General features: G+C 42.2%; 1 protein-coding gene across 2 annotated transcripts in view; it reads right to left on the minus strand.

Moving 5' to 3' along the window:
• Window positions 1-3,724: 3,724 nt before the first annotated feature.
• COL4A2 (collagen type IV alpha 2 chain) overlaps window positions 3,725-22,932 on the minus strand; it is a 147,938-nt gene continuing 128,730 nt past the window's right edge. For both annotated transcript variants that reach the window (XM_066176771.1, XM_066176770.1), the window contains exons 32-48: window positions 21,967-22,110; window positions 20,549-20,674; window positions 20,015-20,196; window positions 18,477-18,540; window positions 18,028-18,102; window positions 17,311-17,418; window positions 16,304-16,411; window positions 15,035-15,106; window positions 14,531-14,656; window positions 13,063-13,179; window positions 11,540-11,701; window positions 11,302-11,400; window positions 10,405-10,551; window positions 9,644-9,760; window positions 8,552-8,743; window positions 7,985-8,271; window positions 3,725-5,364 (exon numbers count right to left, since the gene is read on the minus strand). In XM_066176771.1, the coding sequence (XP_066032868.1) occupies window positions 5,110-5,364; window positions 7,985-8,271; window positions 8,552-8,743; window positions 9,644-9,760; window positions 10,405-10,551; window positions 11,302-11,400; window positions 11,540-11,701; window positions 13,063-13,179; window positions 14,531-14,656; window positions 15,035-15,106; window positions 16,304-16,411; window positions 17,311-17,418; window positions 18,028-18,102; window positions 18,477-18,540; window positions 20,015-20,196; window positions 20,549-20,674; window positions 21,967-22,110 (2,381 nt within the window). In that variant the 3' untranslated portion in view covers window positions 3,725-5,109. The remainder of the gene's footprint in view (window positions 5,365-7,984; window positions 8,272-8,551; window positions 8,744-9,643; window positions 9,761-10,404; window positions 10,552-11,301; window positions 11,401-11,539; window positions 11,702-13,062; window positions 13,180-14,530; window positions 14,657-15,034; window positions 15,107-16,303; window positions 16,412-17,310; window positions 17,419-18,027; window positions 18,103-18,476; window positions 18,541-20,014; window positions 20,197-20,548; window positions 20,675-21,966; window positions 22,111-22,932) is intronic.

Genomic DNA, 22,932 nt, shown 5'->3' on the forward strand with positions numbered 1-22,932 from the left:
GGGAGATGCTTGGGTGATGTACATCTAGAAGGTACAGAATAGGAAAAATATTTGTAAATTTAGCATCCAGCACTTCTTAAGGTATAAATATTTGCATTTCAGTTGCACCAGCATCTGATTCATATGAGATCTTAAGTAATTCTTACAGTCTTTCTAAAAGCTCCAACTTGGATGTCTTCACCAAATAAGATGACACAGGAAGCATTCTTCTGTGCTGCCCTTTTGCCCTTAAGGCTACACTTGTCTGGTATGATGTTTGTGGCTTTTTAGTGTTGCTGACTGTTGTTCCTTGAGAAATTTCTGGGGTATGATGGGTTGACACTGTACCAACCCGTGTGAGATCATGGGGTTACACAACAAAACTTGGGAAATTGTGTAATACATGGGAGTTATTGATGAGAGGTCAGTTGTCTGGAGCTGGGCCTGTTGTGGTGATGCTGTTGAAGCCAAGGAAATCCTCCCTGCCAGGACTAATGAAGCTGGGTGACTGCATGGACAAAGGAATCTGCCTGCCCTGCCAGGGAGGGGGAACTCATTTGACAAGCGTTTATTCCCCCTGCCCTCCTCCCTGTTATGTCTGGAATAGGTGAAGTGATTATATAGTGAAATAAAAGAAGTGCTATTTTTGGCCATGCTGGGTGAATACGAGCTACAGGCCAGCCAGTGCCTGAGGTGATGGCTGAGCCAGGCTGACCCATGGGGGAGGATCCATCCTGCTTTCTGCCCCTCAAGGGCACTCATGGTGCAAGGTGGAGGTTGCCATGGGCCCTTGACAACCCCAGCAAAGGTTTCAAGTCTTGTGGGGTCCACAAAAGGGGCCAGAGCCTCCTCTGTCTGTGCCCATAGGGCTGGCAAAGGTTCTGAGCCCCTTAGTTACATCCTAGCCCACATCCTGGTGGGAAGCATTCCTGCCTGTTTCTGACACTCTGTGAATCATGGGGTGCAGTGATGTTGCTTCTTTCCCTTGTTCAGCAGGGTTTAACTGTTGCGTGCTGAACACCTGCAGGGCCCTGTCCCCACTCCCCTCAGCGGGTGGCCCTGTCTGGGGGTGCCACTGGTCCCCATGTGGTTGCAGGGGCAGCTGCTGCCTGCACTTGGGCACTCTTGGCATATTGGCAGTGACCCCTCAGCCTCTCCTCCAGCAACAATCTCACACCTCCTGTGCCAAGGCCATGTTTACTGCTTGCTGTTTGCTAATTTTCTATTTCTGGCAGCCATGGACAAGCACAGTCATGTAGGGTGTGAACAGACTGCTCATTTGGTCAGTACACTCTGAGGGAATAATTGGGGTCAGCTCACGTCACTGTGTTGACTTTACTATATATGTGTTGATACACTGATGCACCGTTACCTATAGAAGGGGAGTATAATCCCATTTATCTTCTCCAGGCTCAGCAGCACATTATACTTCAGTATGTTTTCAAACAGGAAAGTGCAGGAAGCATACACCATGCATTGAAGCAAAAGATTTGGTCAATCCAAGGCAAAGCATTTGTGATTTTATCACATTCTAGGCTGCAGCACTCTAGTTCAGTAAAAGGATTCTTTAGTTTTGCTGTAACTGAGTTTTTCCTGTGTAAAGATATTTTAGCTGCCTGAAAGTGGGTTCTACAACCATAACTCTGGAAAGGTTTGGGTTGGAAGGGATCTTCAAGAATGCCCTAGTTCCAACCCTCTGGCCATGGGCAGGGACATCTGCCAGCCACTCAGCCAGGTTGCTCAAAGCCCCACCCAGCTTGGCCTTGAACACTTGGGGATAGGACAGCCACAGCTTCTGTGACCTGCTCCAGTGTCTCACCACCCTCACAGTTAAAAATGTCCTCCTTCTGTCCAATCTAACCCAACCCTCTTTCAGTTTAAAACTGCTGCCCCTTGCCCTGTCACTACTGGTCCTGTTGAGTCTCCTTTGAGACTGCTGTAAGATCTCCCCAGAGTCTTCTCTTTCTCAGCTGAACAACTCCAGCCTGTCTTCATAGGAGAGGAGGAAAACTTGGCAGCTAAGAGGCAGTTTGACAAGTCAGTCTCCTTCCATGCAGTGCTCTGGATTAGCTCACCAGGTGAAATCATCTGTTTGCCATGAGCGTTCCACGTGTTTGTGTGCACAAGCTCCCTGCACTTCTCAGAGGCACGATTGCGCAGGCTTTGGAGAAGCACAGCTGTGGGTACACACACCTGAAGCATATGACGTACACAAAGTACAGGAGCTCAAGCCTGCTGAGCACCCTGTGGATTTTGTGGTTTGTTTGTTTTTCCCCCCCGCACTGTGCTGATGTGTTCCACTTAATGCTGTGCTGGGACCACTCTGAACACACTTGTTAAGATCAGCTTATTGAGTCAGAGAAAATGAAGAGGCAAAGCAACTGTTGGTGGAAGAACTATGTGCTGAAGTTTTACGTGCAAAAGCAATGAGCTTTGTAGGAAGATTAGGCAATATATTAGCCATGAAAATCCAAACAGTTTGCTGCTGTTGTTGACTTAATCAGTTTTTACAGATCTCTTTAACCCTCACTTGAGTTCTCTTAAAAGACTGAATGTGCTGCATTGCCAGAGTTGCATGCTGTACAACCCGCAAGTGATAGTTGTATGATCGTTCCATAAGCACTGCTGCCTGGCAATATGTGGAAGAGGCAAGTTTTCTGTTGTTGGGTATTTGTTACTGCTGCGTTTAAGAGAATTGGCAAGTATGGAATAGATTTAGTTCATGTTGACTGCAATATTTTCAGTACTAAGAGTTTTATTTAGCTGCAATAAATAATAGTGTGGTAAGTTTGTTCAGGGGCTGCCTTTTAGAGCTAACCCAGGGTCAGAGAGCTCATTTAAAGCTCAGGTAATTTCTCTATGGCTGTATGTAATTATATAAGCAACTAATCTAGGCGAGACAGTGTGCTTGGCAAGTACCTGAAGGCAGCCTACTAGAAAGATGGTGGAGGACTTTTTACAAGGGCATGTAGTGCCAGGGCAAGGGGGAATGGCTTCAAATTGAGAGTAGGTTTAGATCACATATTAAGAAAAAAAATCTTTACTGTGAAGGCGGTGATGCACTGGAACAGGTTGCCCAGAGAAGTTGTGGATGCCCCGTCCCTGGAAGTGTTTAAGGCCACGTTGGATGTAACTCTGAGCAACCAGGTCTAGTAAAAGGTGTCCCTGTCCATGGCAGGGAGCTTGGAACAAAATGATTTTTATGGTCCCTTCCAATTCAACCCATTCTATGATTCTAGACCTTTAACTTAATTTCTGTTTTTTCGTGGTGTTTTGTTGTTTTGTGGTTTTTTTTTTTTTTTTTTTTTTTGTTGTTGTTGTTGTTGTTGTTGTTGTTGTTGGGGTTTTTTTTGTGTGTTTTTGTGTGTGTGTGTGTGTGTGAAGGTAACACTTGTCAAGTCTGGTAAATGTTGGTTTCCTGAACATTGTAGAGCATGAATAACGGTTGTTTTAATCTGCAAAGCCACAGTTTATTTGCTTTCATCATTCTAACAACAGATTAAATACTATTTTATTTGTTCAGCTTAAGTAGATGATTTTAGAGACAGCTTCCCTCTTAGATCTCTTTAAGTGCCATGAAATAAACAAGTGTATTCTGGTTGGAGAGTTTGAGTTTCAGTGGGAGGGGTTTGATGGAAGTGTTTTTCTAATTCCTTAGTGCAAACAAAGTATTTTAGCAGAGTAGTCCATATGCATTGTATGGAAAAACACAGTTTACAAAATAGAAATCACCAACAAATGGAGATGTAGAAAAAAACAGGTTTTATTTATGATACAGTGAGGTTGGAATGTAATAATAAAAGCCAAGAAGCACCTGAAGCAGGAGTGAGGTGAGTTACTGAAAAATCAACTGTCATTGCTATAAATGTTAATCACATTACATGCACATGAAATTTGTAGCTGATACTTTTTTCCCTCCTCTCTTGCTGACACACAAGTTTGAGCTAAATTGTTTCTTTCTACAGAAGGAAAGAACTAGCCATTCTGGCAATTACCAGCCCTTTCCTGCAGGAAAAGATGGTGCCAAATAAATGCCTTGCTTCCCTCCCGTTTGCTCCCACGGTGTGCAGGCTGGGATGGTGGCTGTCCCATTGCCACTTGTCCCCAGCTGCCAGGACAGGACACATTCAGAGAGCCAGATGGGAGGGCTGCAAGTTCTGTGTTTGAGGGTCATGTGGCATTGAGCACTCCTGCAAATCCTACCCTGTGTGCTGCTCCAACATGATGTGGCTAAAGCCTGTTTGTGGTGAGTGGCTTAATTTCAGAGGGGAAAAGGTGCAATGCAAAAACCAGTTGCTGCTGCTGTGTGGGTGGTGTGACACAGATGAAATGTCCACAGCACAGTGAAGCAAGGAATCCTTTCACTTGGGGTATGTCTAGGAAAAACACCATCAAGCTTATAAAGTAAAATGCTAATCTTCATCATGTAGACTTCTAACCAAATTGAAAGATTTGCATTTTGTGATTACTGTTTTTGGGAGCCTGTAGGCTTTGTTATTGGGCAGTGTGGGCAGTGGTTAAGTGCTAAAAGCATAGTGAGGCTTGGAAAAGAAAAAAAAAAAAAGACTGTTGGGTGTGTTTGAAATGCCCAAGCACAAAATACTAAAATGTAAGTTAGGTTTCAGTGCTGGGCATGAGCATTTTGGACCACAGTATATTTTCAGTATTTTACAACAATTTAGGACTTAGATCATCCTGTGTTAATTTATGGAACTGCAGCTGTTAGTGTTTACTGTTGTGACAAATAGAGTAAATAGAAAGATACATATATTCTCTTCAGGTAAATGCGGTGGGTATCAGACCAAGGAAGTCTTTTATTACTGAAGTTTTTTGGTGTTTCAAAGCTGTGAGTATTTCTATCATTTGGCAAATGATGTAATATTAGACTACCAACAAATGTGTATATATACTGCATAGTGGGAGAACACAGCACTAGATCTGTTAGACTTAATTTGTGTTATACTTAACTTGCTTTTACAGACATTTAAAAAAATTAATTTCTATTCAGCTTTTGAGGTAATAAGTTAAAAAAAAGCACCAACATGATTTATTCAATTGTCTAACCCTCACAGAAGGCTCCTGTGTATAAGAACTACATGATAAGGCGGTTCCTTATACTGTGAGAGACTTCTATAGGTTTTTCATACAGACTTGACATCTGCTGATATGGCTTCGGATGAGTCCTGCCTTGAGTGTGTCTCCCGAGGGTTTGCTTTGGAAGGGTTGGTCGATGGTGGTGAGCCAGAAGCTGTATTTGTTTGCAAAGTAGTGGCAGGTTCCACGTGCGCCGTTGCATTCGATGAAAGGAGTTGCCCTGAAATCCTCCAGGCAGCTCCCAGGAGAAACCAGTGACTGTCCTCCACCTTCATCACCAGCAGCAGTGTGCTAAGGGAAGACAAGGAGGGCAGTGTTCAGAGTTTAGCCTCAGGCAATGCTGTCATAAACTTATATGTGTGAAAAGAGAAAAACCATTAGAATCGCTCCTAATTCTTATCTCCAGAGCAGAGACTTGGCCAGTCCTGCAACCGTGTAAGGGTTTGGCTATGCTGTAACTATTGAAAGCAGCTAGCCCATATGCTGATGCCTCTTTGAAATCCTCTAACAAACATCTTTTCTATAGTTTAGATTTTCACTGCTGGAAGTCTTGGAATTGGAGAACCATTCAGGTGGAAAGGGCCCATTGGAGGTCACTTCCCCCAGTTCCCTGCTTAAAGCAGGGCCGACACCAAAGTTGCCCTCAGTTGCTCCAAGGTGCTGTTGAGTTGGAATACCGGCAAGGATGGACCTCCCACAACCTGTCTGGGCATCTTGCTCCTCTGTTTATTACCCTCACTAAGAACAACTTTCCACCTTATATTTAATTTGAATGTCCCAAACGATAGAATTTGTCTTACTCTGCATATGAGGGGCACTGCAGAAACAGAATTAGCTTCTATACAGTAAATAGCTCCCTTTATGACATGTTTTTTGACAGCGAATTACACCAGAATCATGCATCTTTATGCCACTCAACTGTTGCCTTTGACAGGTTCTGTGATAATGAACTGAATGTTACTTTTCTTCTGTCAAAGGCATTACTAACAAGATGGGCATTTTCTCTGTCCCTTTAAGGGCTGTACAGTTGTATTTTGAAGTTATACTGTAGAATTTTTGTTAGGAACTGAAAGAATCTGCAACATAAAAGAAAGCAGATGGAAAATAAAGTTCTTAAACAGTTTTGTAAATGTAGGGAATGTAAGGGACAGCATAAGATATAACAACTTTGAGGCCTCTGCAGTTGGAGCTGGAAAGCAGATAGTAAAAACTGCTGATGCTATTTGAGCCCTGGCGTGGGAGCAGCCCTGCTTGGCAGCCTCAGGATGAGCACTGGTATTCCATGCTTGGTCTGTAAGCTCCAACTCTATGCCAATAACATCTCTTCTGGTATTGACTATGGCTTTTTATCCTCCTGCAATGCTTACTCATATAGGATGTATGATAGTGGAGTGCCCTTGCTACATGAAATCTTACTGGCTTCTCCAGCTGTCTGGGCAGAGTCTGTGCTGACTGAGGATTGTACCTCACTCAGGGGAAGGAGGTGACAAATTTAAGCCAAGGAATTAAAACAGCATGTACTCTGAGAAAACCACAAGTGTGCTCTACTTCTTCCACAGTTGCCTGAGAAGCAAAAATGCGTATAGCAAACACTTCATTTGCTCCACACGCTAGCTGGGAAAATGGAAAATCTTCTCACAGTGTGTACCACAGTGCTGACAGACTTTGTCCTGGCAAAAAGTTCTTGCTGAGGTGACAACTTTGCTCTTAAAAATGCTCAGTGTTTACCTGGGGCTTTGCAAATATTTAATTAATTCTTGGCATTCTTGTGAAGTAACTATGAGATTCGTGTCAGGGCTTTTTATAGAAGCAAAAGAAATGTCAAACACACGGATAGTAAAAAATTGACCCACTCTCTCAAAATGTGGTGATTTTTTTTCTAATTTTGGATTTGCCTGTATCTTATTTTCTGAAAAATTTAAGTTTCTGGCTTTTGACATACTAATGGTTTGTGGGTAAGATTAACTATTGTTCTTTTATGATGTCTTCTGCTACAGAAATCTTATTTCTTTTCTAACACTCTTTACTTCAGGATTCAGCCCAGTCTTCAATAAGTTAACAACATGGGCATGCTGCTGCAGGTTTTGACTCTTGTGTTCATCGAGCAAGTCAGAAAAACGAGCATCTGTCAGACCATTCTCTGACATTTTAGCTGCTCTTTACCATATTAAGCCCTCTGGTGCTAATATGATCCCTCTGTACAGTCTTGCAAAAAAAGGTCAGGCCCTTCAGTAGGTCTTCTGCAGCACATCCAGCACTAAGTTTTTCTGTAACATCCCATTTCCTAATTACAAGATCACAAGATTGAAGAGCTCCTGTAGACCATGGGATGTACAGCTCAGCTCTTAATGCCATCAGAGATACAACACTGAAACTTAATTTTTAAAGCAACCAGAGGCTGTCTCCAGAATAGGTGAAAGACTTTGGCTTCAAAATCTTCAACCAAAACACGAATGATTTTTAAATTTCAAAAGAAGGGGAAAAGATTGTTGTTGTTTCTCCTCTTTTTTTTTTTTTTTCCCTAGATCTGCTTCTTAGTAGTGATGTATGTTAGTAACTCCAAATCTTTAACTGAAAATGCTTTGTATGCTCCTGTTGCACCTCAGTGTAATTTTATTTGTTAAGTCACAGCTGTCCTTTTGTTCTGTTCTAAAGTGCTATTTTGTACATAAAGTAAGGTCTCCAGATGCTACTCTGACAAGAGACAGTTTTCTCTGAAATTTACAGAAATTTTCATCTTCCTCTTCTGCTTCCTAGAAATTACTTTTGTTAATTTCCCTGGTTCCCTGGTTCCCCAGTATGATGCATGGTTTTGGTCTTGCTGGCTCTGAAGCAGAGCAGCCTTACTAGTACCAAACAATCAAATTTAAAACACATTGCTGCACAAAATGTGACACTGGAGACCAAATACCATAAGGAAGGAGTATCCGATCCACAAACTGCGCCAGCCTTCAGGGCAGTGAGGAATAGAAGCTTCTTGGCTGTGGACAGCAATTGCCACAGCTGGGGCCTCACAAACTGAGCAGCGACTGATATATGGCTTAATGTCTTCTTCTGCCACGGGCATCATTGGAAGAGGTGCTGTAGTTGAGAGCCAGTAGGATTTATCGTTTCGACTTGCATAATAACAAATATCCCCAGGGTTACAGTAGAGGAATGGCATGGTGCTAAAACGAGACAAACATGAGCCAGCCAACCCTGTTAAAAAAGAAGAAAAAAGCAATCATTCTCACAGAAGACAATGCACACTCAGTTTCCTGCTCTTTCCCAAGTACCTGTCAGGAAAGCCCTGTGGTCCAGAATGTTTTGTTGGCTTTACAGGTTCTCTCAAACAACACTAATGACTTGCAGGAGCTCTCTCAGGGGCACTCCCTGAAGACATGCAGTTTTTATGTTCTCATTTTGGTGCTTCCTAAGCCTGTTTTCTGTAGTCCCAGCTTTTGGAATCGAGGCTGCTGCCAGCAATATTTGTACATACCTAGATCCTGGTTGTGTGCTTTCTCTTGTCCTTCAAAATACAGTAGGCTGTATCCACTCCAGAGTTTGTTCATGCCAACTGGGCACATGGGCTCCTGGTCGGACTGGCTGTGCTTCACCAGCAGGTATCCCATGCTGACACTGCGGCCCGGCATGCCTGGCGGCCCGGGGCTGCCGGGGCGGCCCGGCTGGCCTGAGGGCAGGGCAGGAAAGAAAGAACCCGACTGAGTTTGTGCTCCCACAAATCACCCGGTGCTCGGTGACATTCCAGCTACGCTGCTGACCAACAGCTTAATGGCATGATGCCTTTTCTTTATTGTTAGAAAGTTATTGTTAACTTCTAAGTTATTGTTAGAAGAGCTGCCATTCTCTAGGATTATGGCAGTTGCTTTTGAAGTAGATTGGTGCTGGATCAGGCTCCCTGGTTTCTGAGATAATGTATTTCACACCAGAACTAGGGAAAGTCACAAATAAAGCTCTAACAAATTTGACCATACTTTGCACAACACAGATGAGCAGATCTTTCCTTTAAAATATTTTCCCAGTCCAAGATTAACCAATGGTTGTTGGACTTCTTGCATTTGATTCATACACTTGAAACTATGCTCTGCAAATACCTTTTTCTCTGTGTGCTTAGCTAACTAAGATAGTAATAGTTCTGCCCTTTGATTTGATAAGGACATAGGTATTTCTTTTACAAATACATTCCCTTAAACTTCATCTATCCAAGTATCACCTACCCAGCCATTCACCTCCATGAATGTAACTGTTAGCGAAACACTAGGCTGAAAATACTTAAAGAGAATAAATACACTCAGAGCAAAACAAACTCATGAGTGGACTGACATCTACAGCTATCAAAATTTATTCTGAAAATATTACTCTAAGGTAGCTGTTAACAGTTGTCCCTCGTGAAGTATCTGTGAAGACAGAAATTCTCTTCCCTCCCTTTCCCTCCCCTTCTCCACCTTCCTCTTGCTCCCTGTCCCCTCCTCTCTCTCCTCTCATTTCCCTCCAGTGAAGTAGTAACTACAGAGTGATTAAGTGCAGAGAAATGGGATAGAGGAAAAAAGTGCTGTGTGATATCTCTTACCTTCAAATCCCACCGGACCCTGAAATCCCATTCCTCCTTGTTCCCCTCTGGAGCCAGGAGGAGCTGGAATGCCACCCCTGCCCTGGAGTCCTGGCTCTCCAGGTGCGCCTCTGAAACCTTATACAACAATGGTTGTAAGCACAGTGACTGCAGACATATCAACATGCCCATCCCACTTTGTTAACTTGTGCTCTAGTTGTGTACATTTGGTCCCATCTGCCAGGTTTACTAATTTGCACTGAAGGCAAGATCCTATGGTACTTACTCAGGCAAAAAAGCACCAAGTTCATTGGAAAAGGTTGCTGGGATCAAGACTACATGAGTCCCACAACACTAATCCTTCACTCTTCGCATGACTTATCTCTGATGAGGTTCATGGCAAAAGGTGCAGCGCATCAGCTCTACACGTCACTACTGCTATGTTATTCCCTGAGCTGACAGCATTCCCACAAGAATGATCCCACATCTTTTCCACCAAAGATGTTCAGTCTTGATTTGCATGAGATCCATATCTGATGTTGCTTTGGCTGAGTGTTACCATGTAGATATGGCTATGTGAGTGTTGCCAAAGTTATTTCCTGTTTTGCTTATGCTCTGAATGCTAGGAGGAGGAAGAAAGCTGAAGCCTCAGCTTTGGAAGACTAAAAATTGACTCTCATTTCTGGATTACAGACTTTTAAGTAGAAGAGCATCAAATCAGTGCTCTGGTGGCCTCACTCTGCTAAGAGGAACAGCTTTCAGTCTGAATGTGTGATTCCTACCTGGATCTCCTGGTGGGCCCTGAGGTCCTATATCTCCTGGGCTTCCCTGAGGTCCTATATTTCCACGTGGACCTGGCGAACCTTGCTCAGCAACCAGCCTTGGAGGAAGAGGGGGCAGCCCAGGAGAGCCTGGAGGTCCCTGGAAGCCTATCATTAGAAGCAAGAGGAGACAGTTTGATTAAAAAAAACCCCAACCACCCTATATTTTTCCTTAATGTACTTTCATCCAGAGACATGTTGCTCTTACTTGGCTGCATTATGTATGAAAGGTCTTTGGTCTGCAACTCACCAGCTTGGGTATAGCAGCTATATTAAATTGGAGAAATATGTGTGGGTATGGGATGCCCAAGACAAGAGCATCTCCAAGTATAGGATCATCTCCAAGAGACTGTCTTTACTTGGACTGTATATACATAAGCAGAAGAAGATTAAGGATGCTTCTGCTCCCTCATTTATGACACAGGAAGCTGGTAAGTTCCCCCCGAACAGCTGCAGCTATCTGAGGTGCAGCATCATCTTTTGGTGGGCTTCAAGAGACACAAATACATGATGGTATAGAGAGAGTGATGAATTTTAAAGCTCTCTTTAAATATTCAGTATGTCTTCTCTGGAGGATTAATTTAGACAAGAAATCCTTTTTATTAACCCCAAAAGTGACTCTGATTTTAGAGTTGGCACCTCACACAAGTCAAATTCATAAAGGCAAAAAATTGACTACTCATGTTAAATTCAGGCATCTGCCCTCTGGAATTTCCCAGGATTCACAGAGTCATGCAGGATGGAGGACTCTGGAGGTAACCAAGCCCCTGCTCAAAGCAGTGCCAGTTAGATCTGCTCTGTGGGGCTACAAAATGAGTGTTTTCAAAGGGACTCACACATCTGAGAGCACACACTTACCAGTTACTCCTCTGTCTCCCTTGGGTCCGATAGGTCCCAGATCACCTGGAAATCCTACCGTCCCCATAAAGCCGATGACACCTTGTTCACCCTTACGACCTTTAATGCAAAATGACACGTGGCATTATTGCATTTCAGTACAAATCAAGTGAGTGCAAAAGTCATGGTATTAAAGCTGCTGTAGCACAGAAGGCTCTGCTCCCCAGCGCCCTGAAAGATTAGCATTTCTCATTCTCACCTTTTGGTCCAGGGAATCCAGGCAGGCCAGGTCCTCCAGCTGATCCAGGGTCACCTCTACTTCCTTTTGGGCCAATTTCTCCAGCCCTACCTATTTGTCCACTTTCTCCTTTGCTCCCTGGTGGAGCAGGTATTCCTGGCTGCCCCTGTGGTCCTGGATAGCCTGTTTAGAGGACAAGAGGTAATCTGTTTATACTTAACACCTGGGCACAGAGGAATGTAACAGAACTATTTAACTGTATCCTATCAGGTTCTATTTCCTTAATTTAAGCAGGGGACAGACTTATTCAGCACTCCTGCCCCTGCTCTCAGGCTGCCATAGCCTTCTGCAGCAGTGGCAGAAGAATTTGAGCACGAAGCTCGCACAAAACAGTGTTATCTCAAACAAGATTTCAGCAGAAATAGGGTGCCTGCTGGGATACAGCCTTCAATGAACTACTCCTTCACTAGCAAATGCCCCACTTCACTAGGGGCCTCCTTGCACTTCATCCTAAATTACCCAAGTAGATAGAAAGAAATCAGAGAGCAGCAAGTATCTGATGCAGAGCCAAGGACTTACTGTTCTGTGTATCATAGTGCTTCAGCTGAACATCTGGAACCAAGCAAGTACTTCATGCTGTCTTGGGAATTATGGGGACAGCTTCTTTTTCTAAAATGGCATATTGCCTGAAGCTAAACCTTGCAGGTTTCTTTTCAGTTACCTCTGCTGCTTACAAGACATTTGGACCTTTTCTTCTGAGGTGAGTGACTTACTAAGTAGGGTTTTGAGTGGGGGCATCTCTTGTGCTGCCTTTTGAAGCTGGATCACATGAGGATACAATTGCAAGATGTATGTGGCAAAGTAAGAGTGAGCCAAACTTGTCTTGCCATTTTGGCTGGGATATGGTGTTCCTGTTTCCACTCTCCTGACTGCTTGGAGAGTTGGAATCAGTATGCAGAGTCAGACCAACAAACATTCCCTTTCAACTTGGAAGCCTAAGTATTTTTTTGGTTTTCAGCTGGTTTGCCTGTTCTAAGTTTTTGCTGAGTTTACATAAAAAATTCCATCCGTCATATAAAAATGTTAGTGGAACAACTTCTGCTACAAGCTCTTCACAGTGGCACCACAGTTTGAAAAGATTGTCCAGTCCAATAAGCAACAGGAATTTTTAAGATGGAAGAGCTAATACTTTCCAGTGTAGTTTAGCTTGCATGGTCATTTCACATAGGAGAATTTTGTAAATGATTAAGACAGTATTTAAGAGACTTGCAAGTCTGCCACAGACCTCAGATTTTAGAGTAGTAGATTAGCGTAATGCTTTTGAAGGTTGTTGAGAGAATTCTGGACTATTTAATCTGTTATTTGCATGAAGATCAAACCTTTCCATCAGGGCAACCTGGAAGAACTGCCTTTTGCTTGCAAGAGGTCTGTCTCTATTATCTGATGTACCATGAGTTATGTCCAACAATTTTAGTGTTGTGTTTAATTGGGCTACTTTACTGAATCTAGACAGAAATAACAATAACTGCTGTTGCATGAATCACCTGGCACTCCATCTAGACCTGGGGAGCCTTTATCACCAGGATATCCTGATATATTTGAAATCCCAGGAGGCCCTGGAAATCCTTCCTGCCCAGGAATACCAAAGGGTCCTGGGACTCCTGAAAGGAAGAGAAGAAATAATTAATACTGCAAGGAAAATGCACAATTGCAATTAAAAGGACACACCTTAGACTAAGGAGCGGGATTTTCAAAATAGAAAATACCTGCAGTTCCCACTGATTTTTGTTTTATCTTTTCAGATTACATTGTGGAAGTTGTTTTGGTTTTTTTTAAAGAACCAAATACTAGTTTTCTGCCAAAGCTCTCTGGGTAGCTAATTATGTCTCCCTGTGTGGAATACTAATAATCTTGTGTCTGCCAGGTAAAATATTATTTCAAGATAGGAAGTCCTCAAAATATCCTAGGTATACTGGAGCAGGCAGGAAAGCAGCTTTGTTCTTCTGTGCCTGCAGGGTCAGGGCTGACACTTAGCATTATTTGGGGTCAGTTAAAACCGTAAGTTCAAATCCAAGAAGTTCTCTAGAGATGAAAAATTTTTAAATGGGAAAAAATCTGCCCTACCAATATCAGATTATCCTTTTAGGTATATTGAAGTTGTTAGGAAGTTGATCTTCTGTTTATAATTGTGACAAATAAATGTGAACGAGGTAAGATGTTTTATTGAATGCTTGATAATAACTCTCTGAATGGTGTCTGAGATGGCACAGCATGTTAGTAACAATAAAGTGAAACACAAAAGAGTACGAATGAGCCATTGAACCAAGCAGGCAAAGGCAGTAAGGTTTTATACTTATGTCAGCCCTTAATCCTTTCAGAGCCAAAATGTTGGAAAAATTTAAAAAACAAACCTACAAAAAACATATGTAACTAGTTTATTTCTTCATAACATCAGTCTGGTGGCTTCTTGATGGATGAAAACCAGGTGGTGACCCATCCTTCGAAGAGCACAGCCTGTTACAGCACAGAGGGTTGAAACTTACTCTGCACAAGGGATAGATGGCACCAGCAAAGCACTGTGTATGGGAACAGAGCCCCCGAGGTGCCAGCAGGAGTATCACACACTGGACAGTGAGGCTTTCAGGAGAAAGGTAAATATGGACAGGTTTGCAACAAAAAGAGGGAGGGGTCATACATTTGCATAACCAGAACTTCATTAAAAGTATTTGGGGAGTTGATGGCTGAGAGTAGCCTCTGGCATTTGCAGCACACTGAGCCCAGTGGGTGCCACAAGGTGGGGAAGGACCCATGCTGCCCAGCACTGGGGAATACACACTGCTGTTTCTGAGCAAGGGCTGGCTGAGCTGCAGCACTAACTCCGAACAGTGACCTTCCCAACTTCGGGAGCTCATCTATTCAACTGTCTACACTGTAGTGTGTTTTGTGACATCTCTAACACCCACAGATAAAACAAATAACAGGTGGATCCCTGGAATTCTCTGGAATACAGACCTGGAACACCTCTGTCTCCCTTCTGGCCCGGAGGTCCTCGGCTGCCTTCAACTCTGCTTGGCTCTCCTGCTTCTCCTTTGTCACCCACTGCACCTGGGAAACCTGCAGAGCCGTACCCATCTGGACCTGTTGAGTTGTTCAGAAAAAAGGGGGAAGCTGAAACGTTTCTGCATGTAACAATGCATGCTAAAGTTCATGTATAGAGCATGTGGATTTACAAAATACATGAGTCTGTAGTGACTCATTGAAAAAAAGGTTCACGATGAGAAAAAAAGGCCTTGAGGTTTTAACTTTAACAGAGGAAAGAAGTTATAATTTGAAGTTGTGTTCTTATCCACCTGTGGGGTAGCACATAGTGTATGAAGTTGTTTGCCAGAGCCCACAATAATGAAGCACATTTGGAGGACACAGTTAAGAAAGTTGCATTACAAAGATCTCATTGATCAAACTTGAAGCCAGTACAATGTTGTGCCTGTGAACAGGCAGAGTAACTGAATCACTTACCTGGTGATCCTGGTAAGCCCTTAGTGCCTGGTAAACCATGCAGTCCACTGATTCCTCTTAAGCCAGGTTGGCCTGTTTTAAAATGACATTCATGATTATCATAATACTTTCTATTAGTCTATACATTCCTGGGCCAAAAAAAAAAAAAATCAAATTAATTACCATAACTTTATTATGAAATATACCACGCTATGGTTTTGTGATTGGCAAATTTTATTATCTGATAAACTCATTACTCCAAAGATATTTTTTAAATATCTCTGATCCATCTGGTAGCATGCCATTAGTTCCAGTCTTGCTGCCATAGTTTTTTTAATACTCATTTAGTTTTCCAAATTCCTCAAGCCAAGACAATCATGACATAATTGTAGATTTTAAATGTGGTTATACTAAAGATGTCTTCAGGAGCAATTCACTCTGTGTCATTTAAAAAACCCCAACAAAACCCTAAAAAAAAGTCTAATAGCTACTTTTACTGTTACTACTGTTACAGATAAAAGTTATTCCATCTATTTGTACCTGTCAAAGTGGTAAGTATCATGTTAAAGCTAGACAATGGTCAGAGCTCTGGAGGACTATTCAGTCTCAGAAAAATAAATATCTGTCTGTCCCTCTTCACTGTCTAAAAAGGCAGTCTTCATAACTGTATTAGCTTAGCTTTGATGCAGATTCAGATAGAAGAATCTTCCTTAAAGCAGGGTGATTTCTGGCTGTAAGGTAGAAAAAAATCTGCTAACTTAATATATTAAGGAATTAAGTGGCAACCACTGAGATTCTGTATCCTTTACAAACAGCTTCACTTTAAGCTATCACCTGCATTTTGATAGCACAATTCTGTCTAAGCCATAAGTAATTTATTCTTGAAACCAGATATTGAATCAGTTAACAGTTTTGGTGATGATGCAGGACTAATATGTTGCTTGCTATCTAATGTCACATTATAATATTCTCATATTGTATATTACTATTGCTGCATGTTTAATATTTTTTTTCTTCCTAGCTGTCATGAAAAATGAAAATGTTTCCTGAAAACTGCTTTCCTAGTTGAAGAGGTCATCAACAGTTAAAATGAGCTGAGAAGACACCAGAAGTCATAAATCAGCAACCACATCTGTCTTTGTTTATGCACCTGGACTTTGTGAGGAATAAACATTTTATTAGAGGAAACTGCCACTCTGAACAGCAAAAACCTCCTTTCTTCTTCACACCAAAGGAACATTTGCAAGGGCTCACACAGAAATGATTGAATAGCTGAAGCTGTACGAATACCTGCTTGTCCTGGTAAGCCAGGCCAGCCGGGAGTTCCCTTTTCACCTGGAAATCCAGGAGTCCCAGGGCTTCCTTGCTGCCCTGGGGGGCCAACCAGTCCTGGCAAACCTGTGTGACAACAATGAATCATTGCTCATCAGCATCCTTGAAACCAATAGACCAAACACAGACTTGTGACTTTCATTCTCCTGGGTAGGAAAATGAAGACTTTCCCATCCTGATGTCATTGTAAGACTGCTCATCCAAGTGGAAGAAAACTAAAGAGAGCACAGGTAGGAGAGACAAAGTATAAAAGAACAACTCATTACAAACTTCAGGTTTGTGACAACCTCAGAAAGACACTGGGCTCCTCCTATAAAAATGATAACTTGACTTCTATTGCCAGTTACAGTAAGTGATTTCAGTGCTGTGCATGTCACTTTCCCTTTCTGCTGCACCTGTTTTGCCTTTCCCACTGAGAAGCTGATCAGACAAGAACTGTTTCCCAGTGAGGCACCTATTGAAACTCTTCCAGTCTTGGCTGGAGTTTCCATGCCCTCTAATGAGAAGAAGTGTGGAGCAGCTGTTCTAAAAGAGCATTTCCATGACCCTTCTGCAATAAGACTTGTTCTTAAGCCCTGAGTATATGATCCAGCCACAGCCACAGCCTGGCTCAAAGGCTCTGTGACTGTGTCCTGACCTTTTCTTCATTTATGGCAGAAAAGGTCATTGGAAAGCTCACTCCTGTAGTATTGAGACATTAGAATACCTGAGTATGCCAGCAATACAACACTTTGACTGGACATATGATTGCTACAGAAAAGGAAAAATTGGTATGAAGTAGATTTTTGCCACTTCCTCCTAATTTCTGCTGTGAGTTCCATATCCTTGTCACTGCTCCTCCCCAATTTACAGAATGATGAATATATTAAAAAACTTAATTACTTTCCATCAAAAGATGGAAAGAGGATTTTTCTTTTCCCTCTTAAACAATGTTATTCTTTGGAGTGTTAAAAAGAATATTTTACCTTCCTGTCCCACAGAGCCAGGGACACCCTGCGTGCCCTTGAGACCTTCAATGCCAGGGAAACCAGGATCACCACCTTCTCCTTTTGGTCCCACACCTCCTCTTATGCCTGGTAAACCACAAAACCAGTATAATCTTTTAATAATATCTATACAACCATAAGCAAACAAGCATAACATGAACTTGGCTACTGAATGGGCCCTGATCTTGCCACATAAAGATATTCTTCTAGTCAGGGTGCTTATATAATCTGGGAGCATGAACAGTCTTCTGGCCACGTGACCATTAAATTTGTTTTTAAAAGTACTCCCCAAATTATGTGGAATATGATACTGATGTTCAAGTGTGCTGCATGCACAGGAAAATTTAATACATTACCTAACAACTCACTCCAACATCGAAAAGACTTTGCTATCCCAATTCTATAATCATGGCCTGATCATGGCCTCCTTTTGTCATCAACAGCAAAACAAATTATAGAGAGATGTTAACTGGAGTTGCCTGTGATGATGTTTACTGCTATAATGGTACTTTCAGATGAAGAGGTAAATGTAGCACTATTAATTTCAATAAAGAAAAGATAAACCTTTCTAGGAGCTGTCATGAGAGCACAGGTTCAAGAGCCATCAAAATCCCACAGAAAGCTCCCCCTCCCTTCCTCTGGGAACTTTAGTATGTGAAAAGAAATAAATTCAGAGAGCAAATGTGAAATTAATACCTGTTAATCCTGGCACACCAACTTCCCCTTTAAGACCTGGCATTCCTGGTAAGTTTATAGTATCTCCCCGATCACCTATTTCAAACAAAAATGAACACATGAGTGGTAAGGCTTTAATTTAAACAGCACTTCCTGTTATTTCAAAGGAATTGCAACTTCAAAGGCAAAATTTGGCAATTATTATCTTCGTAGAATAAAAGAGAAATAAAGACAGCAAAAAAAGTGTCTAGAACAGCCTCCCTCCTTACCACAGATGGATTTATCCATGTACAGCACATGTTGCATGAAATTAACAGTTAACCTTTTTACAGTCTTCCACATCTACAGTATGATTCTGTAAGACTGTAGAAAGACTGAGATTGAAGACACACTGAGACCCCTCAGGCCTTAATGTCAAGTATTTGATGGGTGATAATACAGGGAGTGCTCAGGTAAGAGAATGAACTCACCTATTTCTCCATGTGAGCCAGGAGTACCAAAAAGGCCTGAACTTCCTGGAACGCCCTTTTCTCCCTATCATACGATTGAAAACAGGCATCAGTTAGTGAAGATGAGGATTTATTCAAACTTCCAAGCAGCTGATTTGGAAATACTTTAAAAGGGCTATTAAATGTACCATTTTTGAGTTTCTGTAGTACTTTATAGAGTGACTCATCAGCAGTCATTTAATCTAAATCAGTACCAACCAAGGTACAAGTTACGTTTGTAAAGGTTTAAGTTTGAATTTGAGGACATCCCGTTCTGCATATACAGCAGTGAGTCCTTGTGCTGGCTTTGGCTGGGGTAGGGTTATTTTTTTTTCATAGTAGCCAATCCTGTGATTGTGTTTTGGATTTTTGCTGGAAACAGTGTTGATAACACAGGGATGTTTTCATTCCTACTGAGCTGCACTTACACACTGTCAGGACATTTTTTTGCTTGTCACCCCATCCTGCCAGTGAGCAGGCTCGAGGTGAGCAAGGATTTGGGAGGGAACAGCTGACCCCAGCTGACCCATCCCACACTCTATGGTCTCATACTCAGCATATAAGGCAGGGCGGATGATGGATTGGGGGGTAACAGTGCTTGGGGACTGGCTGGGCATCAGCCAGTTGGTGGTGGGCAATTCTTTTTATTTGTATCACTTGTCTTTCTTGGGTTTTGTTTATTTACCATTGTTATATTATTATTATTATTATTATTATTATTATTATTATTATTATTATTATTATTATTATTACTTATTGTAATTGTAGTTTATTTCAATGATAAAACTATTCTTATCCACAAGTTCTCTCACTTTTACCCTTCCAATTCTCTTCTCCCCATCCTGCTGGGGATGTGTGGGGGAGCAAATGACTAGGCAGGGCTTAGTTTCTGGCTGAGGTTAAACCACAACAGTCCTACAGTCCTTGGTTAAAAAAAAAAAAAATCTTACTGAGACCTAAAGGCAAAGAGAACCTGAGAAAGAAACCTAGTTTTTGTCTCTCTTAAATAAGTGATGTGTGTGAGTCTACTGTCAGGCCTTTTCTAAGTGCTTATTTCTTCCAGTGTAACTTATTTTGCAGCCAGAGTCAATTATGGTGGATTACCCTCTAGAAGCTAAGATTCTTAGGCACTTTTACTGTTAGGTAAGTGACAGTGAGTAACTTTTGGCAGTGATACCATAAAGTCCTGAGACAAAGAGAAATGTAAGCCCAACAGTGAGAATAAGTTTTACCAGCAGCTGTGGCAATGGATCAAAGAGCCAGAAGGAACCATCTGGGTCCTCACTGGCAAAATGCTGGCACATGGAATTTGGATGTCACACAATGAGAAGAGGAATTATTCTGCTTAATGAATGTTGGAGGGAGCAAGCAAAAGTATTTAATCTATTCATTCGATGCTTATGGCATTTTTATCTTCACACTGCTGTTGGTCAGCAAAATTTCAAGGGATGAATGCCACTGCCAGAGAAGCTGAATGCCAGCACAAGGACACCTTTATTCCCTAACGTGCATGAACTCACTCTGATTCCTGTGGTGCCAGGGAAACCTCTGATGCCAGGAGAACCAGCGGGACCAGGATATCCTTTCACACCTGTCAGCCCTTTTGCGCCGATATCTCCTTTCACACCAGCCACATAGCTGGGATGCCCAGGGGAGCCTGGGGTTCCTGTCTTTCCAGGAAGGCCTGGCATTCCCTTGCTACCTGCAGGCAGAGAAGAAGAAAAATAAATAAGGGAAGACTGACATGCTGTTGCTCGTGTATAAGAAGTTTTCCTGCTACCGGCCTTCTTGAAATGTGGCACCACAATGTGCTGTACAAGGCATCACACACACACACACACACACACACACACACACGCATCATCCCTCAAAGCTTTCCTTGGGGATGACACTGTGAAATGCAGTGAGGAGCTCAGTTTCTGCTGTCAGAGACCTTGGTGGGGGGCCTGCAGCCGAGTGGTACAATGAGCAGGGAATATTTAATATGGTAGCTGAGAAAAAGCACTGAATCATAGTTGTGAATGTGCTTGCCTTGTTTTACTATGACCACTGACCTTTTAAGCCAAAGAATCCCTTTGTGCCCCTTTCTCCAACATCTCCTTTTTCACCTTTAACTTCCATCATCATGCTGGGCATGAGCTTTGGAGGTTCTCCTGGGGGGCCTTGATCCCCACGGTCACCTAAAGGGTGAAAAATCCAACCACGTTACAAAATGCTAGTCAGCAGCACTGTTGCAAAACATGAACAGAAGAGTGAATTAGGAAAAAGGAATGACCTTGCATAAGCTACAGAAAAATCCACTTGCATGAAAGGTAACCTGTGCCAATACAACACGGCAGTGGAAGAGTCACGCTTAAGAAGACATGAAAACTGAGTTAAACTTTTGTACATACAATCCTGGGAGTTGGACCCAGACTCCTCTGTGATAGATAATTTATCTCTCGGCAGATCAGTTAGGAATCATGTGTTTATAAAAAAAGCCACAAAGTCATGGCTTATAAAAAATCCCAAAAAGCATATTGGAGAAAGCACAAAAAACGTAGTTTAGTTCTAGTGAAAAGGAAATTCTAAGTCAAAAAGCCTTGGGCAAAAGAGTTTGGATTTGTTGCCAGTGTTCATTACAGTATTCATTTTCTTGACGTTATGGTTACTGGTGATATCAGTAAATAATGTCCTAAGGAAGGGACCCATATAGACTCTATGAATGCCTTTAGTTCTTTGTGGGGGGCTGAGACAGGCCAGTAACCCAGACTTGTCTCTTATGATTATGCACTGTCTTACATTTCTTCGCCAAGAAGCATGTTTGCACTTCTCTTCACAGTGGCTGCTTTCACACTTGTCTTTTGCTGAGACTGTTGCTGGGATCATTGTTCTACAACCTCTGAATTGCAGACACTTTTTTTAAAAAAAAGAACGAATCTCAGGATCCCTGGAAAGAGCATTTTGGTCTTGTGGCAAAGCATTTATTTAAAGATAATTGTGTGCAATCAAAAGAGGACTGAGTTACAGTTTTCATTTCACCAACAATAATACCAGCTGAATGTTTGTGACTTTTAAGTTTTTAATAATGTCTGTGACTTTTAACAACTTAAACTACTTAATTGCCTGGTTTTCTGAATATTTAACTGTCTTTACAGTGCAACTGGAGAGAAATCCAAGTATTCTCCCCCAAACATCTTATGCTTCCTGGGAAAAGGCTCTCTTGACCTCTGTACATGTCCAAAGGTGCCACTAGCTGAGTTCAGATAAGTAATATGATGTTTGTCTGCAGCCTTAAATGTGATAAGAAGTAACCTTTCCCTGAGTCTAAAATCCAGGCCTCTTGGCCAGAGGCCCATGTGTGAAATAGGTGGAGGAATGTCTGAACTAAATTTACCTTGTGAAAAATGTGTCTTCTTTGTCTTTATGTCCTTGTAAAATAGTTCTGCAGATGTGAAGAGCAAACACACCAGTACCACCTACAAGCAAATACCTTTGAAGCCACGTGCACCCTGTGAGCCTTTATCTCCCCGAGCCCCAAGTGGGCCAAATTCTCCTTTGATTCCCTTGATGCCTGGTATTCCCTTCAGGCCTGTCATGCCTTTGAAACCATCAATGCCGGGTGAACCTCTTGAGCCTTTAAGAAAGAAGGGGAAGAGAACTGTTACTTCGCTCGGATTTCTGCAAACTAGGTAAATATGAACCAGCAACCTGTGATTAAAATGGTATGAAAACTTCAGTGCAGCAGTACCTATTTTTTGGGTGCCTTGATGCCTACAGTAATCTATAGGTCTGGAGAGGGACCCAAGCTCTCTGAGAGGTAGTAGAGCTCCTGAGGTAATGTACTCTCAGGAATACATGAACCTGCCTCAACTGGCCAAAGAAGAGATGTTGTGGAGATGACCAGAACTTACTGTATTCTTTTGAGAGATCAGTATAACCCCTCTCCTAGAGATGAGCTTGAGATATGTACCTATTTCCACATAAGGTTTGTAGTCAGCCTAGTCTACATGTAGAGATACAAATCATGGGTCTAGGACTGGCTGGTCCTTTCTCACCAAAAATTCCCCTACTCCTTTTTTCTAAACAAGAGAATGCTGTTTTACATGGGTAATGCTAAAAGCCAGATGTCAATTTCTCTCAAATGAGAGCTGCTCAGTACTCCAGAGCTAGTCTTGTCCTGTCTTTCCAACTGATGAAATTGCAACATGCATTTTTAAGCATGTTTTGTGCTCAGCTTGGCTTCACATGGAGTTGAACTCTGTTGAAACTCCCTGTGTGGTGCAGGCAATGTGCATTACACATATGTGTTTTCTTATGGCTGGCAGGTGAGAATCTCATCTTCTCAACATAACATTAGTATCCTAAAGTCACCATTAGGTCTTGTGTCTGGCATTGCTCAGTTCACTGCTCCCAGCTTTAAAAAAACTTCAAGGCAGTGTTTGGGGAAACATCTCTT

Source organism: Chamaea fasciata, unplaced genomic scaffold (genome assembly GCF_029207755.1).
Source record: "Chamaea fasciata isolate MVZ Bird 193981 ecotype frontalis unplaced genomic scaffold, bChaFas1.0.hap1 SCAF_2, whole genome shotgun sequence".
In the NCBI taxonomy this organism is placed as follows: Eukaryota; Metazoa; Chordata; class Aves; order Passeriformes; family Sylviidae; genus Chamaea; species Chamaea fasciata.